Source organism: Lissotriton vulgaris, chromosome 9 (assembly GCF_964263255.1).
Source record: "Lissotriton vulgaris chromosome 9, aLisVul1.2, whole genome shotgun sequence".
Classification (NCBI taxonomy): Eukaryota; Metazoa; Chordata; class Amphibia; order Caudata; family Salamandridae; genus Lissotriton; species Lissotriton vulgaris.
The window spans coordinates 249,193,575-249,218,351 of NC_141697.1; the positions used below are offsets into that span (position 1 = coordinate 249,193,575).

General features: G+C 42.8%; 1 protein-coding gene across 16 annotated transcripts in view; it reads right to left on the reverse strand.

Annotated features, from left to right (window-relative positions):
- The window catches only part of KTN1 (kinectin 1), a 467,921-nt gene that overhangs the window by 272,879 nt on the left and 170,265 nt on the right, over positions 1-24,777 (reverse strand). For all 16 annotated transcript variants that reach the window (XM_086937462.1, XM_086937458.1, XM_086937457.1 and 13 more), the window contains exons 9-12: positions 24,583-24,715; positions 15,510-15,597; positions 7,817-7,980; positions 3,398-3,466 (exon numbers count right to left, since the gene is read on the reverse strand). In XM_086937462.1, coding sequence (XP_086793588.1) covers positions 3,398-3,466; positions 7,817-7,980; positions 15,510-15,597; positions 24,583-24,715 — 454 coding nt within the window. The remainder of the gene's footprint in view (positions 1-3,397; positions 3,467-7,816; positions 7,981-15,509; positions 15,598-24,582; positions 24,716-24,777) is intronic.

Sequence of the window (24,777 nt, forward strand, 5' to 3'; positions counted from 1 at the left end):
CCCACCGACCACGCACGCAACCTGGGAATCATCCTCGACTCCACGCTCTCAATTACCAATCAAGTCAACGCTGTTTCCTCCTCCTGCTTCAACACCCTCCGCATGCTCCGCAAGATCTACAGATGGATCCCGACAGATACAAGAAAGACAGTCACCCAGGCCCTCGTCAGCAGCAGACTCAACTACGGAAACGCCCTCTACGCAGGAGCCCCGACCAAGCTCATCAAACAACTACAACGCATACAAAACGCCCCTGCACGACTGATCCTCGATGTACCACGCCATGGCCACATCACCCCCCACCTGAGAAACCTGCACTGGCTCCCAGTCAACAAGAGGATATCCTTCAAGCTCCTCACCCACGCACACAAGGCACTCCACAAGACCGGCCCAGCCTACCTCAACAGACAGCTCTCCTTCTACATCCCCAACCGCCAGCTACGTACCGCCGACCTCTCACTCGCCACCGTCATACGCATCCGAAGAACAACCTCCAGTGGGAGAGCCTTCTCCCACCTCGCCGCCAAGACATGGAACAACCTCCCACTGAGCCTACGACAGACCCAAGACCTGCTGACCTTTAGGAGGATAATCAAGACCTGACTGTTCGATCAGTACCTTTCCCCCCCCCCCCCCCCCAGCGCCTTGACACCCTCGCGGGTATGTAGTGTGCTTTACAAATGATTGATTGGTTGATTGATTGATTGATTGACATACCTTTGATAAATCACTAGTTCAAACAGTGTCTGAATGAAAGAAGACTCAAATCTGCAAGCTACAATTCAGTGGGAAATAGCAGCCTTTAGCAACTGAAATATTATGGACATTACACAAGTCTACTTGAAAACTTCACTTTTGTTTGACATCAAATAAAATACCCAAAAGGTAAGATCTGTAGGAATTAACATGTGTGCCAAACATGTAGAAAGGAACGTTTATAAACAACATGGTTATCAGAACACAAAGGAGAATGAAGCTGGCCTAAGACATTAGGGACCGGGTGGGTAAGGACAGCTATTTATGAGAGGGTCCTTCTTAGCAACAAGAGAAAAAGGTTTGCCTACACCCCAGAAATTCTAAGACATGCTGCAACCAGACCCTCTTGGATCACAATGCAAACATTAGCATTCTATTGCAAATGCATGCAGATAAAAAGCTGGCATCACAGAGGCCTACATTCTGTCCATTACAATATCTAGAACTTAATCCTAGAAAGCGATATCTCAAAATACTCACTATTGGATTGCAATCAATACTCCTAAAGCAGTACTATAAATGAACCCTAGCTGGTAACTCTAGACGGAAGAAAAGCTTTCACATACAGCAGTGGTGTTTTTGCTAGCTGGTGAGAGATGCCAATGTCAATGCTGATATCCTATACTTATGCATGTGACAATGTAAGGGGTAAACCAGAGGACCTACTACAAAAGCTGCCTTCCACACAACAACCCAGAGTCATTATCAGCATAGACTTTAGGATTTTTCTGAGCAATACCTCCTTTAAATATTGCAAAGTCCTATTAGTAGTGGTCGGCACATTTTGGCAACTACCTATGTTTCCCCATTAACATCTTTTACCCCACCACTGCAGAACATGTCTTTTTTTATGTGTGTGAAATAGTATGTTTACAATTGTTTCCTATGAATATTGCTGGCTTGGATTCCAGGTTTACCCTACCACTTTTATCCATCCTGAACAAGGATCACAGATTTGCACTTACAACTACAGGCAAAGACTTAAATAACTAATCAACTCTATAAAACGATTCATACCCCAGAAATACATATACTATAGACTTATTCAAAACTTGGCATTTGACACACAAATAATATGTCCTCCTGGAGAATATTAGGAAGGGCCCTAGATATTTTATAGCCTCATAGATATTAAAAACAGTGCTATGTTGATTTCGTCTGCCTGAGGGCTGGTTCTCCCTTTCACTACAGGGTTGCAGGATCCAAAGTTACAGTCCTGACAAAGCCTTGTTTTTATTCACTATACTAAAGGAATAACTTGTGGATGCTACCTTTTTTCCGGAACGTGTGCACCTCCAGTTTCGGATCACTTAACATCTAACACTACTTTGCAACTAGTTTTTTTCATGGGGAGAACGTAGGGATACACTGGAAATGGATTAAATAATAACATCCTGTTCCAAATATACTACTCCATATAAACTGGACAGAGAAGCTATTTTAGATATTTAAAATACTTTTAAAGAGAGTTACAATTGAAGAAAACATGTCTACAGATTCTTTAGAAATGTAAGTCAAATCACAAACCAAATTGGAAAGAGTATCCCTTAAGCTTGCAAGGACTAACATTAAGTGTCAAGAATTGTAAGCGGAAAAAGGGTCATGTATCAAGGAAAGGATTACCACCCTCAAGACCATAAATATATCAGCCCTACATCTAGTAAGAACACTTCTATTAAGCCAAAATGAGCTCCGAAATTCAGAGTTTGAGTTACAAGCAGCAATAGTAAGACACCAGCAGGCTGAATTACTACAAAATAAACTCCGCTGCCAAAACAACTCATATACTGACACGGTGATTGACATTTGTGACATCTATACCTAGCTGCACAGTTTAAAATATTTTTTCTGGGGAAGGTTACTTTAAGCGTTCCAGTGAACGACTTCAGAATATTTGTGTAAGCTCTAGCATCACCTAGAGCGGATGATGGAACCTGACTTGAGCCAAAAAGGTGAAACTCAGTGATTCTTTGCCTTAAATGAAGTATTATTTGATCTTCCACTTTTCACCATAATTCTCATTAAGAGACTGCCTACATCCTCTAGATTTCAGGATAAAAGCAGATCTTACATTGCACCCTTAAAAATGACTGTGTTCCTCTAGCACCAATAAGGTTAATAGACTTTACCGGTTTCAACAATACTTTTAATAATCACATAGGATCACTCTTTGGCTGCAATTACCAGACACCCTTTGAACCTTATGCACCCTAGTAACTGTGGATAGCCACAAATCTCATGGCCACATTTCAGGACTGGTATTTAAAAGGTTTGGGCTTCTTTGGTGCTGCATCTATATGTACCTGGTAGGTTTGCCAGGACTAGAACAACATTTGGGTTGAATCCTGCTTTATCACTGGGCTACAGGTGTGTATGTGGCATGGACTGCATCGTTAGTGTTGATAGATGGATGGCTAATAAGCTGCTATGGGACTGGGGGGTATTACTATTGATTCATTCCTTTCTTTCAGCCCTACTGACCTTTCCACTTTACAAAAAAAGTAAATAAACACAAAAGTGAAACTGGAAGTATAAAAAGTGGAAGAAACAAAACGACTACAATACATCCAGAAACATAAATCTCTATAGATCATTTAGTTTGCAAGTTTTTGAGGTTTAACCATTTACACCAGTGCTGTACCTGGGCTGACATTTGTGCATGAAACTTCTGAATCTGAGTTTGCAGGGCATCATTCTGTTCCATCAGCTCCTTGAGTGTAGAAAAAAAATATGAAAGAGGAAAACATCAAAATGAGTACCTGCAAACATATATCGACTTACAGCATAAACAGACATTTAATGCAATTGCATGATAACAATAAAAACAGTCACAAAATCTTACAATGTGCATACCAAAGTGATATATGATGTGGAGGAGTTCTGTTGGAGCAAAGTACATTATTACCTGCACAGTTCCTGGAAACATGTAGTCAAATAGGCCGCATACTGTTCCCAAGCCTTGTAATTCCTGCACCTAATGACATACCTGGAATCTGTGTCTCACAAACATGGCTTGGTAGTCTTTTCTCCTGTACGCCCCTCAAATGTTTTGCGTCACTCACTACTCCCAGTTACATTTACATGTTTTAGTTCTCATTTACACACCTAGTAATAATCTAGTCATACTCATGGGAGACAGAGCGTGAATCTCACTCATTCTCTTGGCCGATGCTGCAGCCCATAGAAAAGCCGCCTTGCACTACACAAACTGAAGGTCTGACATCTGCAACTGTTCCCAAGGGGAATAAGTTTAGACAGGATAAAACGAATCTCAGCAGAGGAGCAGGCTTCTGCATAACAGAGAAAGTCATCCAGAAAATTTTCAAACACTAGCATGGTGAAAAATAATGACCGGGAAGCAAAGCTATTTATCAGTATTGCTAGCCTCCATGTAGGTTTTTAGTAAACTGGGCAGAGATTGAAGGTTTATGGACTGGGTAAGGTCTCATAATTTGTTCAAGTAAGAGCTGTTGGCGTTGAAAACAGCAATTTTTTTTATTTGCCTTGGAGTTATTTTTGCTTAGCACTATTTCCAATGGTATAAAAAACAAAAGTAAAAAACAATGTAATTTTCAAAGCAAACAGCTCTAACTTCAACAAATGCGAGTCCTATTGCATTGGAAATGCAATCGGTCTCGCATTTGCCAGAGTTAGAGTTATTGGCATTATAAATGCCAATATTTTTTTACCCAGCCATGTTGCAAGGTGCAGTACCATAGGTGGCCAAAAGAGGTCACATGGGACCTCTTTTTGCCACACATAGTACTGCACCCTGCAAAGCTGGAGTTATTGGCATTATCAATGGCAATGTTTTTTACCTAGCCCTGTTGCAAGGTGCAGTACCATATGTGACCAAAAGAGGTCCCATGGGACAGGAATAACCAGTAGGAGTTCTGAAACCAGAACATGAATCAATTAATACTTTTCTTTTTAAAACTATAATCATTCTTCCTTCCAAGAGCTTGCAGAAGGCTTGAATCCAAGGCCTAATTCAAGGAGTCTTGAGCAGATGGGGGAAATATTGGTATTTGCCTTGTGTCATGTCAAGAGCTGACCAAAATGCTTTGCTGTAAGCAAATTTACCCTTTTCACAGAAACAGAGAGGCTCCATCTCTTAGTCACTCAACTCACATGCCTTAGATAAAACTTGAAATTAAGGTTGCTCATTACACATTTACGGCCTTAAGCAGCTGTGGTAAAAAATGAAAACGTGATGCCGGTCAGCCCAATCACGGTTACTTTGAGGCTATGGTATAACCAAAACAAAAGATGATATTCAGCCACAATACAGAAACTTTATCCAGACATTATAAATACAACAAAATCGAGGCGAAAATGGTATTTGCTATTGTTGCAAAGCCATCTTGTGTCCTGGGCACCCCCCAACTTTTTGCTGACTGGAACATGTGGTAACTGACTCCGACTGACCCTGGGCTCTGTTTAACCAGGCCCAGGGCCAGTGCCAAGCTAAAAGGAACACATTAGAATACAGTTGACACCCAACATACACTAGGGTACACTATGGTATGGTGGGGTACCCCTGTAATTGGCATGACCTACCCCATAAGCCCCTAGTATGTAATAGGGCAGGGGATTGAAACTACCTAGAAGTCTCCAGTATCCGGGGGCATGGCAGTTTAGAGGCCAGCAGATGTTCTGCGCCAGCATGTGTGCAGGGCTGAAGCCGGAGTTCAGTTTAAAAGCAGCACTGGTTGCCAGGACTGGCTTTAAACCTTAAAGTGTGCCCAAACTCGACTTTGGGGGTAGGGGTCCTTAAAAATGAAAAACTACCATGTTTTTGCATATTAGGGACCCCCGGGATCACCCCTGGGATATCTAGGGGTGGGGGGTCAGTTATCTATAAGGTACGCCCTTATAAAATGAGTTTTTATATGCCTGGCTAAAGTAAAATCTTACATTTCACTCCCCACATTGTATTAAAGAGCTGCTCAAATTCGACTTTGATGCTAGAAGAACTGGGTATGGAGGATCTGCAATATTTCTGCAGATTCAGAACCCCTGCAGTCTCCCCTAGTTGCACAGGGGGTGGGGGTACTGTAGAAATTAGGGAAATTCTTATCCACATCGCTGCGGCGGCTTTTGCCGCTGTGTGCAGCTTTTTTCAAATTACCGCGTTACATGACGAGCTCAGCTCGTCATCAGCATACGAGCGCCGTAGCTGATGACGAGCTGAGCTCGTCATCAGCATCGAAGGGGTTAAAAAATATGTTTCTATAAGCCCTGGTGCTAGAAAAGTGGCCCAGGTCATTTTCCCCATTGCAAACCCCATGGCCCACAGGTTAACATGGTAGGAATTTATTGATTAATACATATTGATAGGAAAGGACTAGCCGGACCATTCAAATACTTCCCAGAATGGTATTAGTAAATCCAACAATATGATATTGTTGAATTTCTCCTAAAGTGTACATACAAGAAGTTATAAGACTTTCTTGTTTGTAAGTCCAACTTCAGCCTTCCCGTGGTCTGCCCTAATTGGTCAGAGTTAAGTGGATTAGCCAGGCTGCTTTGAAGAGGTGATGAAGAACCCCTAGGGTTAATCACTCTGCTGGGAGGGCAGTGTGCTGGTCTATAGGAATGCTAGGCCAGGGGTTGGAGTCATAAACCATCCTCTTCAAAGGCAGAGGGGAGGCCTGGGTTTACGTTTCACTCTGACTCTCTTGACCCAGTGTCAGGGCTAGGCTTAAGGAAGGTATGTGCAGATGGTAGGGGGAGAACCCATGGAAATAAGCCATCCCAGGGGGTGTGTTTTGCCAGCTCTTACCTCCTTGCTGGAAAATCAGCCATTATGGATTTGGATGAATGATGCACTCTAGGACAAACTAATGCCACACTCTACAGGATGTTGTCATAACTATGAGGAGTTGCCCTGCTCTCATTGGTCAGAAGTGACGAGGTGCTTGACCCCGAGAATTCTGAATAAGTATCTGAGAGGGGCAGAGCCCTCCAGACCTGCTGCTTGAAACTGAATGAAGCAAGAAGTGCCCTGCTGAAAAGATTTTGCTGTGCAAGGAACTCTAAGGCCTGACCTATGAAGACTGCACCATCTGAAATTACAGCCCTGTGGATTACTTTGCTGCCAAAGGACTCAAGAGTGGAACTCCCTGAAAGCTACAGGTTAACAGAGCTCACATGGACAGCCCCACAAAGAATTCAAAGCCAGGAGTACCAGTGGATTTGAAAGGGTTTCGTTCAAGTGGATTGCGGAATTGAAGTTTCACACTTTCAAGGACCCTCTTGGAGATTCCAGAACCTTGAAATTGTGTTTTTGAATGCTTTACATACCTGTCTTTGAAGTTAAGCCTGTCTGCTCGCAGACACATTACCAAAGGTCGAGCATAGGAATAAATTTCTAAGACCTATGCTGGGTCCTATCATGTGTTAGTGGTCTTATTGCCAGTGGCAGACCTACATTTGCCCCTACCAATTACCCACTTTCCAAAAGCTATGAACTGATAAGGAGACCCAAAAGAGACAAATGTGTCTAGGAAGCCGCCTGTGACAGCAGACCAATTTGATCAATGATGGTAAACATGAATTGTATTGTTTATATTGGGTCTTAAAGCCATTCATCCTCAAACACTGGCGTATCTTTGTGCATTAAAGAAGGCCAAAGGCACTATTTGTGAGCAGATCCAGAATCATTCTCCCAATGTCAGAGATATTCTACAAAACATTTGTATGCAGTGTTTAATCATTTTCAACAGATAAAGTATCACATTTCCAAACTACTTACTCACTGCAAATAAAACATAAAAATCCTTGAGGTCAATTAAGACCTCAAAACACTATTGGCCTGCTAGGAAAGTCTTCTCTCTTCACGCAAAGAAAGAATTGTTCAGTCCAAATACAACACTGGTCCCTACTGGTTAGATCCTCCCTTGGACCTAACAAGGGAACCCTGCTCTGCTCAAACTCGAAAAGCTGGCTATTCAGTTCCTGATGCAATAGTGTTTCATTACACCGCTGTACTCTGAAGTACGTGGTAGGTGATTTACATGAAGTAATAGAAAATAGTGTAAAATATTACGGGCAGTACCTGCACCTGAATTTGGATTGCATTGTCTGTGACCCTGTTTTTTTCAGATTCCATTAACTGCATCAATTTCTGCTCCAGCTGTTGCTTGGACACCATTGTATCAGTAAGCTTACTGTGCAGGCTCTGAACTTCATTTTCTTTGGCTATCAGCGTGCTCTGTATGTCTAGAGAGAAAGAAATCAATATTAGCAAGAGTAAAAACAATTTAGACAAAATAATTTGTGTTTTCATTCAAGTGATATAATCATGGTTTAACACAAAATCATTGCTACTGTCACTTCATTCGAGACCGCAGCAATTATTAGGGAATACTGGTTTATAAATAATTCATTAACTGAGAAAACCTTAAATGATACCCTCCAACTTTTCAACCCCGAATAACAATCAACCTTAAACTGCTCAGTTTTAAAATTACTTTGCCCAACCTTCTTTCTCTGCAGGTTTTCAGCCAGAAAAATCCACCTCCGGTGAAAATACACCCTAGAGTAGCTACTGGCACAGTTTCACATAGCTCTCGGTTGGACGACCTAATTTGGCGACACAAAGCGACTGGCCAGGCGCAACCTATTATCCAAATCATTTGCCTATGGCTGTTAGCGAATGGGAAATCAAGCTTGGCTGGGTGTGAGTCCTTAACCAGCATGTAAATGACCTAATTAATAAAATTAAAAAGGCATGCTGTTCTTAAGAAGGCCAAATGCTATAATCTCCTTCTGCGGGAGGCTCACCTAATGGGTAATAAATGCCCTGTCACAATACGGTTCGTACCAGGTGTTTCATGTGAGGTTCACCAGAAGGCAGAGAGGAACTTACTTACCATGCACCTGCCAGGACATCATGGGGAGATAAGTGGTTGCCTCTGAGACACTACATGAAAACCCTATCCCGGATATATCCTTTCCGCTAATATCACCACAGCTATGCACAGCCTTGCTTGAGTGTGCAGGCACTAGACTGGTGCAAATCACAGCTGGCTACTGGATTCTAGGAGAGACATTAACCCCTTCCATGCTCATGACAAGGTCAACTCGTCATGGGTGTTACCTGCGCTGTGCTTATGACGAGTTGACCTTGTCATGAAACTATAGTATTCAAACATCATCAGCACAGGAGGGGAAAACCCCCTAGCAGCCAACGTGTTAAAAGGATGGCTGACTGGATACTCGACTGAACGTAAGTGCTTTGTCCGACTAACAGGGACCCACAACTGTAGTCAGATTGCTGAATGCCCTCCGCATTGCCCATCTCTCAAGACTAGGCTATTTCTTAATACTGAACACAGAGCTTGTTGCATAAACTACGACTCTGGCATAGTTCTTCAAGTTTGCTTTCCCATAAACGGGTGAGAAAAGTGAACACAGTTCAATGCACCAGTGCGGACTGCGAAAAACAGGTTATTGTGACCCCGCAGAACCCCATCTAATAAATTGTTGAAATAGAGTTGTTGCTTTTGGGTTACAATACCTCTAAAGGGATCAGGGGCACTGTGGCAACCATTAAGAAGCCTATTTCGTTGTTCATACTATCACACGTGCACACTGCACTAAGACGAATAGACACTTCGAAATAAAAGCTTTTTTTTACTCTAAGCACTCAACTGAGAGATCACGGAAAGCAGAACAACTTGCAGTCTACAATTTCTAAGGGAGAAGCAACACACTGCATGACATATTGAGAGCAAAGGCTGTTGTTGTTAACAGTGCAGGAGTGAAAGCAGTGTTCCCTGCAAAGCGCACACACTCGCAGCAGTAACAAGCCTTCCTCTGTGATTTAGCTTTATCAGAACTGAGCGAGATGTAGCATCTTCGAAATGTGCAAGCAGTAGGTGAGACAGTCTTCTGTCAGAATCTCATGCGATAATCTGGGTGAAGGACCTCAATTAAATGGCAATATGGCAGTCCTTATATGGTAAATCTATGAAATTTCCGTAAAGACAAAGGTTCATACACCAAATGAAGAACACGTGGGAAACTTATCAGGGTTTCCTCTTTACAGCCTGGCCGGGAGCACACCTAATGAATAGACAACTCGACTGTACAGGTTTAATATGACCTGCTATGGAGCAGAATTTTTTTCAAATTTAATTGTAGAACGATTAATTTATATGACCATATTGACTCCTGAAGGCAATTTCAAGCTAACAGAACGCAATCCTATTTGATTACTTTCAACTCAATAAGTCCTTTGTAGTAACTGACTTACAACTGCTGATCAATCGACTCTTATCATAGCCATGAAGAAGTCACCTAGTTGTGACGAAACAGGTGTCCGCTGTCCTTTGTTGGTCTCAATACATGTTGCTGATCTACAACCACCTGGCTTGTGTCTCTTATTAGAATTAATAGCAACCAAAATAATCAAAGCTGTGATAATTTAAATTATTCAGTTGGACTTCCTTTAGAGTGCTTTGGTTTTTTCTCATGTCTACATAGAGGTATTTTGTAACAATGTGTTTTAGGTACCAATGGTAGTAGGGTTCTTTTGTACCAATATAGCACTGACCGTACATAGTTTGTGAGTTTTGCAAACATCCCCTATATTGTAAGAATTGACATGTGCGGTCTCTCAAACCACTACTACCTGCTGTAAATATTTATACTAAATCCTATCAGAGACTGGAAATTCTGACATAAGAGATTTTCAATTCAGACTACATTATTTTGACTATATGTCTGTACTTGTTCTTATCTCAAATAGACACAGTGAAAGTAAAAACTTGACCCAGACTGAGGTCGCATCTGTCATCAGTCGAATAACGGACACTGAGTTCTAAGTAAGATAAGGGCAGACGACATCTGCAATAAATGGCAGACATGACAATGATTCTGCATAAATGGAGAAAGATGCTGATTTCCTTTATCTAAAATGGCAGCCTCTATGGCCTAAAATGGCAACCTCCATGCTCTAAAATGGCGATGGGGCCTACCTAAAATAAAGTCAGATGGGTCGGACCTTAGTGGCTTTGCGTCAAGCTTAGTAGGCTACCGAACACTTGCATAAGAGCTAGGGGCCTTCTGGACTACATCCTGGTGCAATTAACAAGAAAATAAAAGTTGTCACTTCAATATGTGACAGTCAACTGATGCAGAACTTATATTGTGGAGGAGGCATACAAATACTTTGAGCAAAACCAGTGTATAGAAGAGTCGCTTGGGATGCTTTGACATACCTCCAAGTCTACAATTACAGGGTAATCATTAGTTGTACAATGTTTCGCACAAAGAGAGACATACCTCCTAGAACTAGTCACAAAAAGGTAGAAAAAATGAACCCAAACATAATCCATTATATTCAGCTCAACAAGACAGGGCTCCAGACACTGATTGAGGCCAGGGATGAGTGGCTATCCACCCAGATCCACATTTACCAATGGGGTAAATCAAGCCAACCAAATATTTTACTGGTTATGACAAAACAGAGACAGGAACACACTGTTCAGGTATCGAACGAGCAGGGATCAAAAATCTACTGAGTTTTATGAAAGTTCTCTCTGTGAGGTGTCTTTCAAGTGAAGAGCTTTAGAACTGTGAAGCAGACATTACTGCTGAAGAACTATTAGCTCTTTCGGGTCAAAGGCAATCTGGCGAGCCTCCAGGCTAGAAAGGTTTTGGGCCCTAATTCTTTAAGCAAATCTCATCCAAGATATTCAACCCAATTAAAGATATCTTTGACAAGTTCGTAAGCAAAGGCAAACTACCACCCAATGAGAGGCTGGCTGAGTTAGCTGTGATAAATAAACTGTGAATACACCCCAAGAGATGCTTTCCTAAAAGTCGAGGTTAAGATCTTGGCTTAAGCTCAAGCTAAACAGATGACAAAAGTAATCTGCTCTCTGGTCTGACAGGATCAGTGAGGCCACCAGGCAAAATATAAGGCGCTTACACAATGGCTTGGCACTTGTGGACAGACTAGAGGGGCCACGAAGAACAAGTTACTTACCTTCAGCAATGCTTTTTCTAGTAGAGGCTCTATTTAACCATAGATTTTTCACCTTTTCAATGTCCCCAGGTGCAAGACTGGATCCACAAGATGTTTCATAGCAATCCCCTTCCACACCAGTAAGTGCCACATGCATATCCACATCAGGTCTGTCCCAACCTGGATAAGATATCAGGTCACTATATCTGTGCCACCACAGCGAAATGATGTCAGTTTATTTCTTAACTCTATCTGCACCGCCTGACGCAGCGCTCAGCCCTTACAAACCAAAATATGCCAGTGTGCAGATCTTTAGATTAGAACCTTATTACTGGACCGGATGCATCCTTTCCACAGAAAGGGAAGGAGGGAGGGTCAGTGCAGAATTTGCAGTTAGAAAGAGTTTCTGCAATAAAAGGTATTACCAAAGGTAACTTGTTCTCTGATAGAGACTTAAAACAGCAGATTTCTTACCTTATGAATAAATACCAAAGCAGTATCTTTCCAGGTGGTGTGTCTCTGGAATAGCGTAGACCAGCAAATCCTGCAGGAAAAGTTAGGCGAAGTGCCCATTCCCAACAGACCTGTGTGTCCAGGCAATAGTACTTTGTGAATGTGTGGAGAAACACCCAGACTGGCAGACGTCCAAGACTGACACAGTGCCCACCAGGGGTAGCAAGCAATCTTTGCCCTGGGGCAATGAGTGTGTAAGCTTACTAGGGGCTGCTTCTTGGCTAGTCCATAGCAAATCTTTATGCAAAAGAATCAAACAGGAGATGGTTCTCTCTTGTATGGTATTCCCCTTCTGGACTCCAGAGAAGCCCACAAAAAGTTGATATTCCAATCAATGGTCTCTAGTCTGACGGATGTAAAAACTGAGGAACTTATAGGATCAAAATGCTGCGCTGCCTTGGAGGGATACAGTGGAGTGTAGAAAGACAGCAAGGTGATGGATTGTCCTATGTGGAAGGGCGTTACTATCTTTTGGCAAGAAAGCCACTTTTGCCTGAAGCACCAGTTTGTCCGGGAAGAAAGATATGTATGGCTGCTGCTCAACCAGGGCTTGGGGGTCATTCACTCACTTCAAGTAACTATACCTCGTGCCCTAAGGTAACTATAACTCGCAACGCACAGTTTTCTCATCAATAATTGTACTGCAAATGTTAGTGATATTATAAATGATGTCATAGAAGATGCCATGAATATCTGGGGTAATTAGCAGTGCATGGCGATGGTGCAAGTTATAGTTACCTTAGGGCACAAGCTATAGTTACTTGAAAATTCTAACTATAAAAGCTGAAATTCTATGGTCTTGTGCGCGTGTAAACTCCGACTATCATGTCCCTGTAACCTTTGGTTTTTAGTGAAATTCGAATGTTTTTTTCAAAATTCTATTTCCTAACCATAATGTCCCTGTAACCTTAGGTTTTTCAGTGAATTTCTAGTTTTTTTTTTTTAACATTAAGTAAGATGTCCATCGCAAAGCAGGGGAGGGAGTTTGGACACAGGGCCTAGCCTTGGGCTGCTCCACTCCACCATCCATTGTCCAAGTCTATGCCCCAGCTCTCTCATTACAGCCCAGTATGGCCACTGTTCTACCCTTCCAGTCGGCCCTAAACAATTTGCTTGCTGCCCTAACCACCTCCTCCCTACTCTCTGTTTTCCAAGTCCATGCACCAGCCCCCTTCCTTCTAACCTGCATGGTCCGATATGTAGTCACACTTTTGGCATGAATTCAGAATTTTAGCACTCTAGTTGCTCTTTAGAACACTGTAGTAAAGCTGCTGATCACCAGGGATATAACTGGCAGTCTGCTGCTGGTGTTGAAAGTGCATGTTTCAGTCTGCATATCAGAATGTTTCAATGAAATATAAGAGGAAGATATTTGAGAACCCTCTAAAAATGTATCCTAATTTTTCTTTCTACAGCACTAACCATAACTTCTATGGCCACATGAACCACTTCATTTGGTTTCTTTCTAAATTAAATGTTTTAAGTGTTACCAGCTTGATTAAATTACGATGGCTTCATGTGTGCCACATTTTTGTAAGACTGTATAGTTGTTCTTTAAAACACTCTGGGAGGCCGCAGTGTAACACCAGGGAACCAAATCACAGGCTACTTCTTTTGGAAGTACATGTTTTACTGAGAACGTCAGACTTCATTTTAACATTACTGAGCAAGATAGCATTAATTTACAAAAAATATGCTTTAATTTTAGCACCTTAGCACCTTTCATAACCTCTATAGGAAAAATATGAGAAAACATTTTTCTCTCAAACACCATTCATGAAATCCCAGCAAACTGCTTTTTCACAGTATAAAATCACCTTAGAACACACCACAATTCCTAAAACGAGTATGGTACCATCAACAAATAATTTGTACTGTAACTAAAATTTGGTATCACCCTTTATACGTTCACCTTTATGTGACCCTCGAAAGCAAGCATTCACTACAATACATTTCAATGGGGACCTTGCCTCAGAGTCCTGTAAGTACTGCCACAGCATGTTTTGGCCAAACAATAAAGAGGGTACCCACTTGGGACCCCCCATACATGGCCTTTCGGGTCTGGGTGTGCTCACCCTGCCCACTTCCATTTCTTTTTTTAAATTCCTTTTCAGGACACAGCGACCAGGTCCTAGAGTCTTGTAATGGCTGCCAAAGCATATTGTTCAGGTTTTCACCAACCAATGAGGACTGACTAGACTCTAGCAAAAACTACTGAACTGATTTACACCAAATAAAAAAAAGCATGCTTTCTGGACCAAGAGCTACCTTTCTGCCTAATCTGGTGTAATTCCGTTCAGCATTTTGGGCAGCAGTCGTGTTCAAAATCCCTATGAGAATTACCATGGGACCCCCCTGTTTTCTTGACCCCAGCTTGATGGATCACCCCCAAACTTTCCATGCACAACTAGAATAACCTTATCTGATTCTATATATTTATAATAAATTTGTGATATTTTTCTAAAGATTTTTTCTGATTTATGGTTCTCCTTGTTTCTTTTTCTCTTTCCTCTTTCTGTTATAAATGTGAATTTGTTTAAGTGTGAATTGATTATTAGTGTGGTTTATTAATTGTCTCCTGAACTGTTGTTAGACATATATATTGGCTGCCCCTGGTTCAGGTTGGTGGGTTGCCCCTGTAGTTGTTCATGACAACTAGAATAACCGGCACACTTTTTGGGGGAAAATGTTGTGAATATTCGCCTAACATATAGGCAAGACAAAAATGCTTTTCGTATGGAAACAAGGTTCTAACTGTATACTGCCGACTACCAGTAAGACACAGACAGACACACACAGACACACACAAAAAGAGATTAGGGGTTTGGAGTGGTGTAGGATGGATAGTGATTGACATCAAGTTTCCTCTCCCCCAGCCTTCTTCCAGCATCAGACATCTCTTTTCCCCTCCAGTCTTCCTCCTTTATATTATGAAAATCAGACCTCACCATGAAATTCGTGGAATTATTTTGGCAAAAGTAATATTGTGAACACACATTTGGTTTTAGATGCACAAGAGTGCATGACAGATTCCAACCAAACGTTGAGGCAATAAAGCGAAAAAACCGGTTTGCAATCAATTATGTCTTGACCGAAAACCTGATGTGTTATGCGTGAACTGCACTTTATCAATTTTATGAACAGCACAGGTTTGGAACAGTGGCAAGAAAACAAAATAAACATTAAGTTCTTGTAATAAAAAAGGTATCTTAACAAAAACATATTTTCCTCTATGTAGTATGAAAACATTAATTTGTGTAACCTTGTTGTGCAGCTTCAAATTCGGCTGTTCTTTTCCTGAGGTAGGTTTCTATTTCCTCCCATCTGAGCTCGGCATCTTGCAGCTGAGCCTTAAAGAAGAGAGAAAATACAAAAATGTAAACTTAAGTATTTAGCTCATGAAATTTTTTGGTTGTAATGCCGTGGAAAAGTACAACAATTCTCTTAACATTAAAACATTTGGAATAGGTATATGAAAACAAACTAAGCACAGATACACTAGGGGTTACTCGAGGTTTAAGGTCGTTATTGAGAAACCAATGCAAAACTTTAACTACTTTTAACAGAATCTACAGCTCATAAAGTCCTGTAATAAACAGTAAGTGATTTACAGCTAAACAGACTGAAGCAAGGCGCTCGCACCTATCACGTATAGTGAATATAGTTTCTTTGATGTGGTGCTCTGATCAGGATGGACAATCCCCTATCCTTCCTTATAAGGGTATCACCCTTAACAACATTAAACAGACATGACCAGCACACAGGCTTGATTAGCAATAAGCAATTTGTTCTTGACTTTTTGCAGTATAGGCTGCACAGCAATTCATCCACAAGAGTCCTTGCTTCTTTAGAAAACTACTTACCTATTGATAATCCAGCGTGCGTGCTGGTCATGTTTAACTGTAATAAACAGTAAGATGTAAATATATTTCAATTCTCTGTGACTCACTTTTAGTCTACAGTGAGGAGTATGAATAATTAATTTAACACATAAGAAGAGTGTTGCTTTTCCAACAGTTGCGCACACAATAACATATTGTGTTTCGACATCGAAGGTGGGCAGCTAGAGAGCAAGGACAGCAGCGCTAGGTCTGTGTGGCCATTCTAGTGTTTCTTATTTCCCTTATCCTTCTTCCCTATTACCCTCAATCTCGTACGCAGTGCTTGTTCTACTGAGTGTTTGTAGTCAAACTCATGGTGAGGCATTGGCATATATACGAAAGAATCCTGACAGAATGTAACTTTATTCTTTTGATATGTCTTAGTATAGTTTTGCCAGAATGTGCAGAGGTTCGCCCACAAATCCCGGCGAATGCTACTGATGCCACCGAAACCATGGTGTAGTGTAGTGTATCTGGGAACCAGATGGACGTTGGACTCTTTGCAGAGTGAAACAACTGGTGATACGTGGCTTAAACCATATGACAATGGTTGTCTCAGTAGCCCCTAGGCAACCATCATTTTCTCCAAAAGTCTCAAGCACATGACTGTTTGTATGTAGGCCATTAGTTTTATCAATGTAAAATCGCAAAGCTCATCTGACTACAAGACTGTGCGATGTCTCCTCATCCAAGAAAGCATAAGGAAGCGAACACAATGTCAGAAGAAAAATCTCAGCATTTAGGTATCCAGGCACCTCCCGCGAAAATCACTACCGCTCAAATTTGGCTTAAACACCTAACGCCACTCAATGTTCATCCTACCATTGTGGACTCAGCAGAATCTTTAGGCATAACACTCGACACCAACCTCAACATGCAGGAACACATCAACAAAGCAACTAAGGGTGCGAACTACCAGATCAATACCTTAAGGAAACTCAAACCCTTCCTTCCAGCCAAAGATTTCCATACTGCGGTACAAGCACTAGTCATCCCTCGAATAGACTACGGCAGCATCGCCCTCTGCGGTCTCCCCCTAACTACTACGGCACCCAGAAGAGCTTCTCTAAACGCCGCAGCGAGACTCATCACTGGATCAAAAAAACATTCACACATTCCCCTGATCTGAAATCCCTGAACTGGCTGCCTTTTGAAGCCAGAATACATCTGAAAATCGCCTGCATGACGCACAATGCTGTCCACCTGAGCTCACCTGGATACCTCGCTCAGAAGCGGACTATTTCTGGAGGCTCCAGAAACACTAGAGGCACAAACAATCTCTTGCTAAATCCCCAAAGATTTCGCAAGGAAAAAACCTATAAGCGCTCCTTCTCAGGAATGGCACCTAGGATCTGGAACTCACTCCCCCCTGAAACCAGGCTCATCTCCTCCACCATACTTTTTAAGAAAGAAGTAAAAGCTATCCTCATGGCTAAATACACTTGAATTATTACTGGGTATGATATTTACAGTCGCTGTACCATTCAGTTCTGCTGATTTTTTTTCTTTTTTTGCATTTTTGTATGACTCGTATTTTTGACCTTCCTGATTGTTTACGCTATTACTTATTTGTACTTGTATCATTATTGATGTATCTGTTTGATCTGACTATGCTGTTGAGTCCGACTATGCTCCCACATGTACCTTCCCCACCCCAATTATTATGTACTCACATGCTATTACCTTCGTCTGTAAAGCGCTCTGATATCTGCAAAGATCTTGTTCGCGCTATATAAAACTTTCAAAATAAATAAATAAATAGAGGGTGTATGTAATGTAATGATAGAAAGTTGGGATTAGTTCTTGGGACCATACTGTCCTGTGAAAGACTGAATGGCTTTGAGCTGCAAAGGGTCTGCTGCATGCTTACTGTCAACAACAAAGAAGTCATCCATAAAACAAGCATTTGCAATGCAATAGGTCTCGCATTTACGTAAGTTTGAGCTTTTGGCATTGTAAATGACAATGTCTTTTATTTATGTTTTGGTTTGTAAAACAAATAAAAGGCATTGTCATTTGCAATGCTAATAGCTTAAACTCTCGCAAATGCAAGACCTATTGCATTGCAAATGCTTGTTAATCAGAATGTCGTCGGCATGGGCTGCGCTTTAAAACCCTCCATGTTGAGTGCCCACATTATATATCACATAGAAAAAAGTGGTAACAAAAAGCAAGGTATGGCGCTTGTAGCTATAGAATGGATTGCAGACCAGAAAGCAGACCGGTCGCAACAGGGGAAACAGCAGACCTTATAACACGTGGGAACAGAGTCCAACTAGTGTGGAAACGAGCGTGATGCGCATTCGGATGAAAGGCTACATGTATTTTGCAAAACATTACTATTCGATAATATCCAAGTTTTTCATGCCCTTGTTTTTACAATGTTGCTCCCCAACATTTGCGCTCATGCACTTCCAGATCAAACACTGCAATTAGTACAAAAGCCCCCAGTGCGCCACTGCGGGATTGGGGGCTCAGGAATCCTACCACCCTCCCGGATTCGCCCCTGCCACAGACCATGGATTCTGTAGTTTTAGTCTGGCCTGACAGTTGGTAAGTGTCCCACTTACATTATGCCTGGTAAGTGTCCCACTTACATTATGCCTGGTAAGTGTCCTACTTACATTATGACTGTTTACACCATTGATCACTGGCATAATCATTGGCGCTGCTGGCCCATCTGGGATGGCATTCTGCTGACCACATCTACTTGAAAGGCTGGGCGGTGAGGGGACGGCGGGCGTAAGCATTCTTAATTTGCTACTTTCAGGCCTTCGGTTTCCAAGCAACTGGGCTACTATATTAAGGCAACTTTTTTTTCGTTTCTAAAATACACATTCGCAACAGTAGATCGAGTACAACACTAACAGGTTGGCAAGGTCCAGTGAACGCTTGTTTAAAGTCTCAAGTATGTGCCAATTACATTTTTAGGGAGGGGTGGGGGCGCGGGGAGTGAATCGAACGCCTAACATGGTTTGAGGCTGTCTGAGCCCGGTATAGCCTAAGCACCTTGGGGGTAGACTCTTTAGGGCACTACAAGTACCAGACTGCTTTGCGTTACATGAAACCCTAGCCTTCGTATCGTCCTCATGACAGGGTTGGTCGATTGCTAGGCCATTGTAATATTAGACTGGCTCAGCAGACTCCGTATGGAGCAGGAAGGGGTGCGTTAACAAGGATCCACACAACCCACTAAATTAGTTTTTTTAAATCCAACAGCACCCTTGCCAAATACGAGAAGTGGGAATAAAATAAGGCATAACTCACTGTTATGCACAGATCGAGATCTGTTTTGCAGGTGGAGTTTACGAGTTTTGTTGTTGTGCCCCCGGGTAACATGCAAGGTAGAGAGGCGCAAGGAGCACCGCAGGCTGCCTGTATACGGACACAGACACACGCCCACAAACATCTGTATACAGACAAACGCACACAAACATCTACATACTGAAACACGCACACAAATACTTCTGTATACGGACACAGACAGGCTCACGCAAACACATTAGTATACTGACACACTCACACAAAACACATCTGTATACGGACACAGACACGCTCACACAGATTATCAGATGCACACATCAACACGTTCACTCTGACACTCAAGCACATCCGTACCACTTCCAAACCAGCATCCATGCACAATCATATCTATCACCTACAATCTGATAGGCACGTGCCAAAAAACACCCCTAGATAAAAAACACTCCTTGACGCTGAAACCTAGACAAACGGTACAAAAGGGGGTGGTGATGGACGGAGCATCTGAATCAATCAAACACTCATACCCAGTCAAAAGATCTGGGTTTAATCCATCACCGTTCTTTAGCCCACTCTGCCACCCCAGTTCAGACATGCCTATATGCAAATCAGTCTGACCCTGTGCCTCATGGGAACAGTCCAGCCCGAACTGACAAGCCATGTCTTCCCTGGACCGGAGGAAACAAGCTTCCGAGGACCAGTTTCTGGCATTCCAGCAGTCTTCAGCCCGGCTTGCTTGAATCCAGTGACCAAGTGAGCAAGGGACTCACGTCTGAGCATACCCTGCCACACATGGCGGCCAAAAGCGGTACAAAAAGGGGTGGTGATGGACGGAGCATCTGAATCAATCAAACACTCACACCCAGTCAAAAGATCTGGGTTTAATCCATCACCGTTCTTTAGCCCACTCTGCCACCCCAGTTCAGACATGGCTATATGCAAATCAGTCTGACCCTGTGCCTCATTGGAACAGTCCAGCCCGAACTGCCAAGCCATGTCTTCCCTGGACCGGAAACAAGCTTCCGAGGACCGGTTTCTGGCATTCCAGCCGTCTTCAGCCCGGATTGCTTGAATCCAGTGGCAAAGTGAGCAAGGGACTCACGTCTGAGCATACCCTGCCACACTTATGGCGGCCAAAAGCGGTACAAAAGGGGGTGGTGAAGGACGGAGCATCTGAATCAATCAAGCACTCACACCCAGTCAAAAGATCTGGGCTTAATCCATCACCGTTCTTTAGCCCACTCTGCCACCCCAGTTCAGACATGGCTATATGCAAATCAGTCTGACCCTGTGCCTCATGGGAACAGTCCAGCCCGAACTGCCAAGCCATGTCTTCACTGGACCGGAAACAAGCTTCCGAGGACCGGTTTCTGGCATTCCAGCCGTCTTCAGCCCGACTTGCTTGAATCCAGTGGCAAAGTGAGCGAGGGACTCACGTCTGAGCATACTCTGCCACACTTATGGCGGCCAAAAGCAGTACAAAAGGATTCAAGCAAGCCGGGCTGAAGACGGCTGGAATGCCAGAAACCGGTCCTCGGAAGCTTGTTTCCAGTCCAGGGAAGACATGGCTTGGCAGTTCGGGCTGGACTGTTCCCATGAGGCACAAGGTCAGACTGATTTGCATATAGCCATGTCTGAACTGGGGTGGCAGAGTGGGCTAAAGAACGGTGATGGATTTAACCCAGATCTTTTGGCTGGGTGTGAGTGTTTGATTGATTCAGATGCTCCGTCCATCACCACCCCCTTTTGTACCGAAACCTAGACAAAAGCACATGTGTAATGTCACTGAGAATTGCAGTTTCCAAAAGACACACACACACTCATCTGCACACAGATATCTGTTTGGACACAGACACTCACAACTCCACGCACTAACACCACATAGTGCTCAGAGGGTACACAGAAACACACAGTGACAGACACGCCATGGCGCGGACAGGCGTCTGCTACCTGTCACCCATCTGTTCACACACACATGCTACAGTCATATGTGCTCACACTCCAGCTGCGAGGTAAAAGCTTGCTGTCGGCATCAGTGCCACAGGGGGCTGCTCCCTGGCAGCTACAGCCAGTGAGCCCCGAACTGCATGCACTGCACAGAGGCTCCCGTGAAGGAGACGCGCACGCAGGTCTGGATGTAATGACAGAGCTGCAGAATACGGAGGGGAGGGAGGGCTCTATGCCAAGCACAGGGTTTTAGCTTAGGTGTTTTAGGACATGCCCTTATTACATCAGCCACGCCCCTTTGAGAGACTCCGAAGTTTTTTCATCCCACTTAAAGCCCTACCTTTACTGGTTATTGACACCGCATTTCTTCACAGATGAAATGCGGAGTCTCTGGCCTGTAACTAGACAAGGCTGTACAATGCTGCTCCGCATGGCCATCTCTTGTCTCCACTCGTTGTCGGCTGACCCGACGACTATAGTCTCTCGGCGAGAACGCGCTTTCGCCAGCGAGACCTAAAAAGTCTTCTGCTAGAGGATTACAGTATCTCAGAAGGTTCATACGTCAGCCGGGGCAGGACTTATTTAAGGTCCCAAGAGAATGAAAGCGTCTAGTTGAATAAAACGGAGACAACAGGCGAATCAGATGTCTTTTGACAGTGTCTTGTTGGCAGATGGGGGAAGTCCTCCAGCATGTTCCGATAGACCGAATAACTGCAAGGTAAATTAGGCAGATATCCACCTGCACACTAGTCGTATCCATCTAATGCAAGTAAGCTCTAGCATCATTCAGTAAGCAGACTTTTCACCTTTATTAAGAGTGGTAGAATCTCAGCCATATGATTCTGTGCAGTGCTCTGGAAGAGAACGTTACGCAGCCACTTGGAAGCCTTTTGGAGTGCAAAGGCTAGCATCTGAGAAATCATTTGCTGAACTGTGCTTGGGATGGGCGCACTACTCACCCTCCCTTAATACAGAAGGTCTCTTCTTTATGAAAGTAAGACAAGGGCCTGCTTAAGCAGACGTAAGGGGGTCATACTTCGTGAAGTCAAACAGGAGCCATCAGGAAGTGCTGAACACCCTCCGTTGTTCCTGAACTTGAGAAGGACCCTCAGAATGAGAGGAGTCAAGGAGAGGCATAAATGGGCAGTCCAACATCAGCCTGTCCTTCAGGGATGTGAAGTGCTCATATCTATTGTTCAAATGAGCAGTATAGGTATCTATGGTTGGATGACCTCAGGCCTTAAAGACAAGATGAGAACTTCCTGGGAACCGCTGTGTGTGGAGGGAGAGGGCCAACTTGTTCCGATGGTTCAATCTGGTGTTGTTAATACTTGTATTGTGGGATACCAGCAGACAAATGTTGCTCTGCAAGGCCCAGTCTCAGAAATCCATTGCTGGTTTGCACAGCTACAAAGAGTGGGTGTCACTAGGTAAAAGATGGCCTTGTTTCATTCATTTGGATAACCACCACTTTTACTGCAATAAATAGAAATAAATGCAGTGACTGCTACAACGATCACCAATAGCATCGTCAAATTTATAAGGAATTAATCTTTTTCGTATCACAACACATTGATGAAGAATTCCTAACACAGAGCCTGGCCCAGGGACCAGGAGTAATAGCACTAAGATGAGCATTGACTGGATGGATAACAGCTGGTCCAAGTGTTCTACCAGATTAAACCAAGCATGAGGAGCTTGACATGGAGTACCACCCCTATGAGGATATTCGCAGTTCCAGAAATCTGTGAAACCACAAGGTAAGCCTGAACTTGCTGGTAATGAAGTGGTCTAATCTCTCTAGAAGAATAATTACATTTTCAAGGACTGGTACTATGAAATGAACAGTCTTCAATGCTGCCAAGGAAGGCCTAATGCAGCTCACAGAGAGCCCAGACTTAAGAAAATTCTAATGGTCAGCACTAGGCTGTACTTTGCCTCCTCTCATGACACTGCTATGATGAAGCAGTCATCAATTTAGGGAAAGCAGTGGAGCAGTGCAGGCTCAAACAAGGCCATCAGAAGGGTCAGTAGGTTGTTGAAATCGTGTACAAGGCTTGGAGGCCAAATGGTAGACTATTGTAGTGACAGCTTTCCACTGTAAAATATAGCTAGTTGCTGTGCCCGTGTAGGATGGGTAGATGGAAATAAGCATTCTTTCCATCCACTGATCACAGCTGGCCATCTTGGACAACTACCAGGACCTCAGCCAAAGTAGGTATATCCACTTCTGCATGGTGTAGAACAGATTTAGATCACACAGAACCAAAACTGGACACAACACTACTCTCTTTACCAAGCATAAGTAGTATTTTGATTCCCTTTCTGGTGACATGATCGACTTACTAGCTTTTGCATACATTCATTAATGCCAACAGTGGCTTAGGCAATATGCATGGTTGCAGCTATGGAAGCTTCGTCAGTGAGCAGACACATTCATCAGAGGTTTTCTGGGTTCAGTGAAGGTATGTGAGTACAGTTCAATGGCAAAGTAATTGGGAGAGTGGACTTGTTCTTCCCTTGTATAACGTTTCCACTCCAATCACAGTTTACTCCTTGAAGAGGAGAAGCTTCAGAATGGTTTAGTGTGAAAGGACGACCTAACTTCAACAAACTGGAAGGCCCTGGCAGGTAAGAGGTTTTCTCTGGTATTGAGGCAATTTCAAAACAAGACTATTACAGCTCTGTGACCGGAGGGCCTAGCTCCGTAATCTCCATTTCTCGAATATGTTTTCAGCCCTGATAAGAAGAGTAGAAGTGCAGGTTGACAAGAGTAGTGAAGAGGTGGATTATTAGTTTAGTAAGATAACCACTGTTCCGATTTTGTATTGTGATTCAGGCAGAACAGAGTCTTCAGAGGAATATGTCATTTATTTTGAGTTTTTTCTAAATATTGGGTGATTTTCTTCTGCTTAAAAACTAGACAGGAATTTGAGAAAGCATTTTTGGACAACATCACCAGACCCATTATTTGAAAAATGTACTTGTTAATTATACAACTGGTACATTTTGGATAATGGTATCAGTCACGTCAATCTATTTACCCAAAATTTACTGAAGTTTTAAACATTTGTTCATTAAAATATGATGTGTTTCCTTAACCATTTTATTGTTTCACAGTAAGATTTTAATGACCGTCATGTTTCATTTGATTAAAATTTCCAAAACTGAAATAAAATTGTCACATTTATTTGAATGTTTACACAAATGAGTATTACACTGGAGTTTAAGAGAGTTGTAAGTCACCTTGTTCTGTGCAATGGTTTGCTCTGTGTTCTTCTTCTGCAGTTCCTCCTGGGCCAGTTTATTGTTTTTTTCTGTTAGCTCGTTCATTAGTCTAGCATAATCCTGACGAAGTTTATTTAGTTCAGAAGACTGCCTAAAAACAAAACATACTTTTAAGAAAAATATGCAGAAGCCAACGAATTATAAATTTTGTAT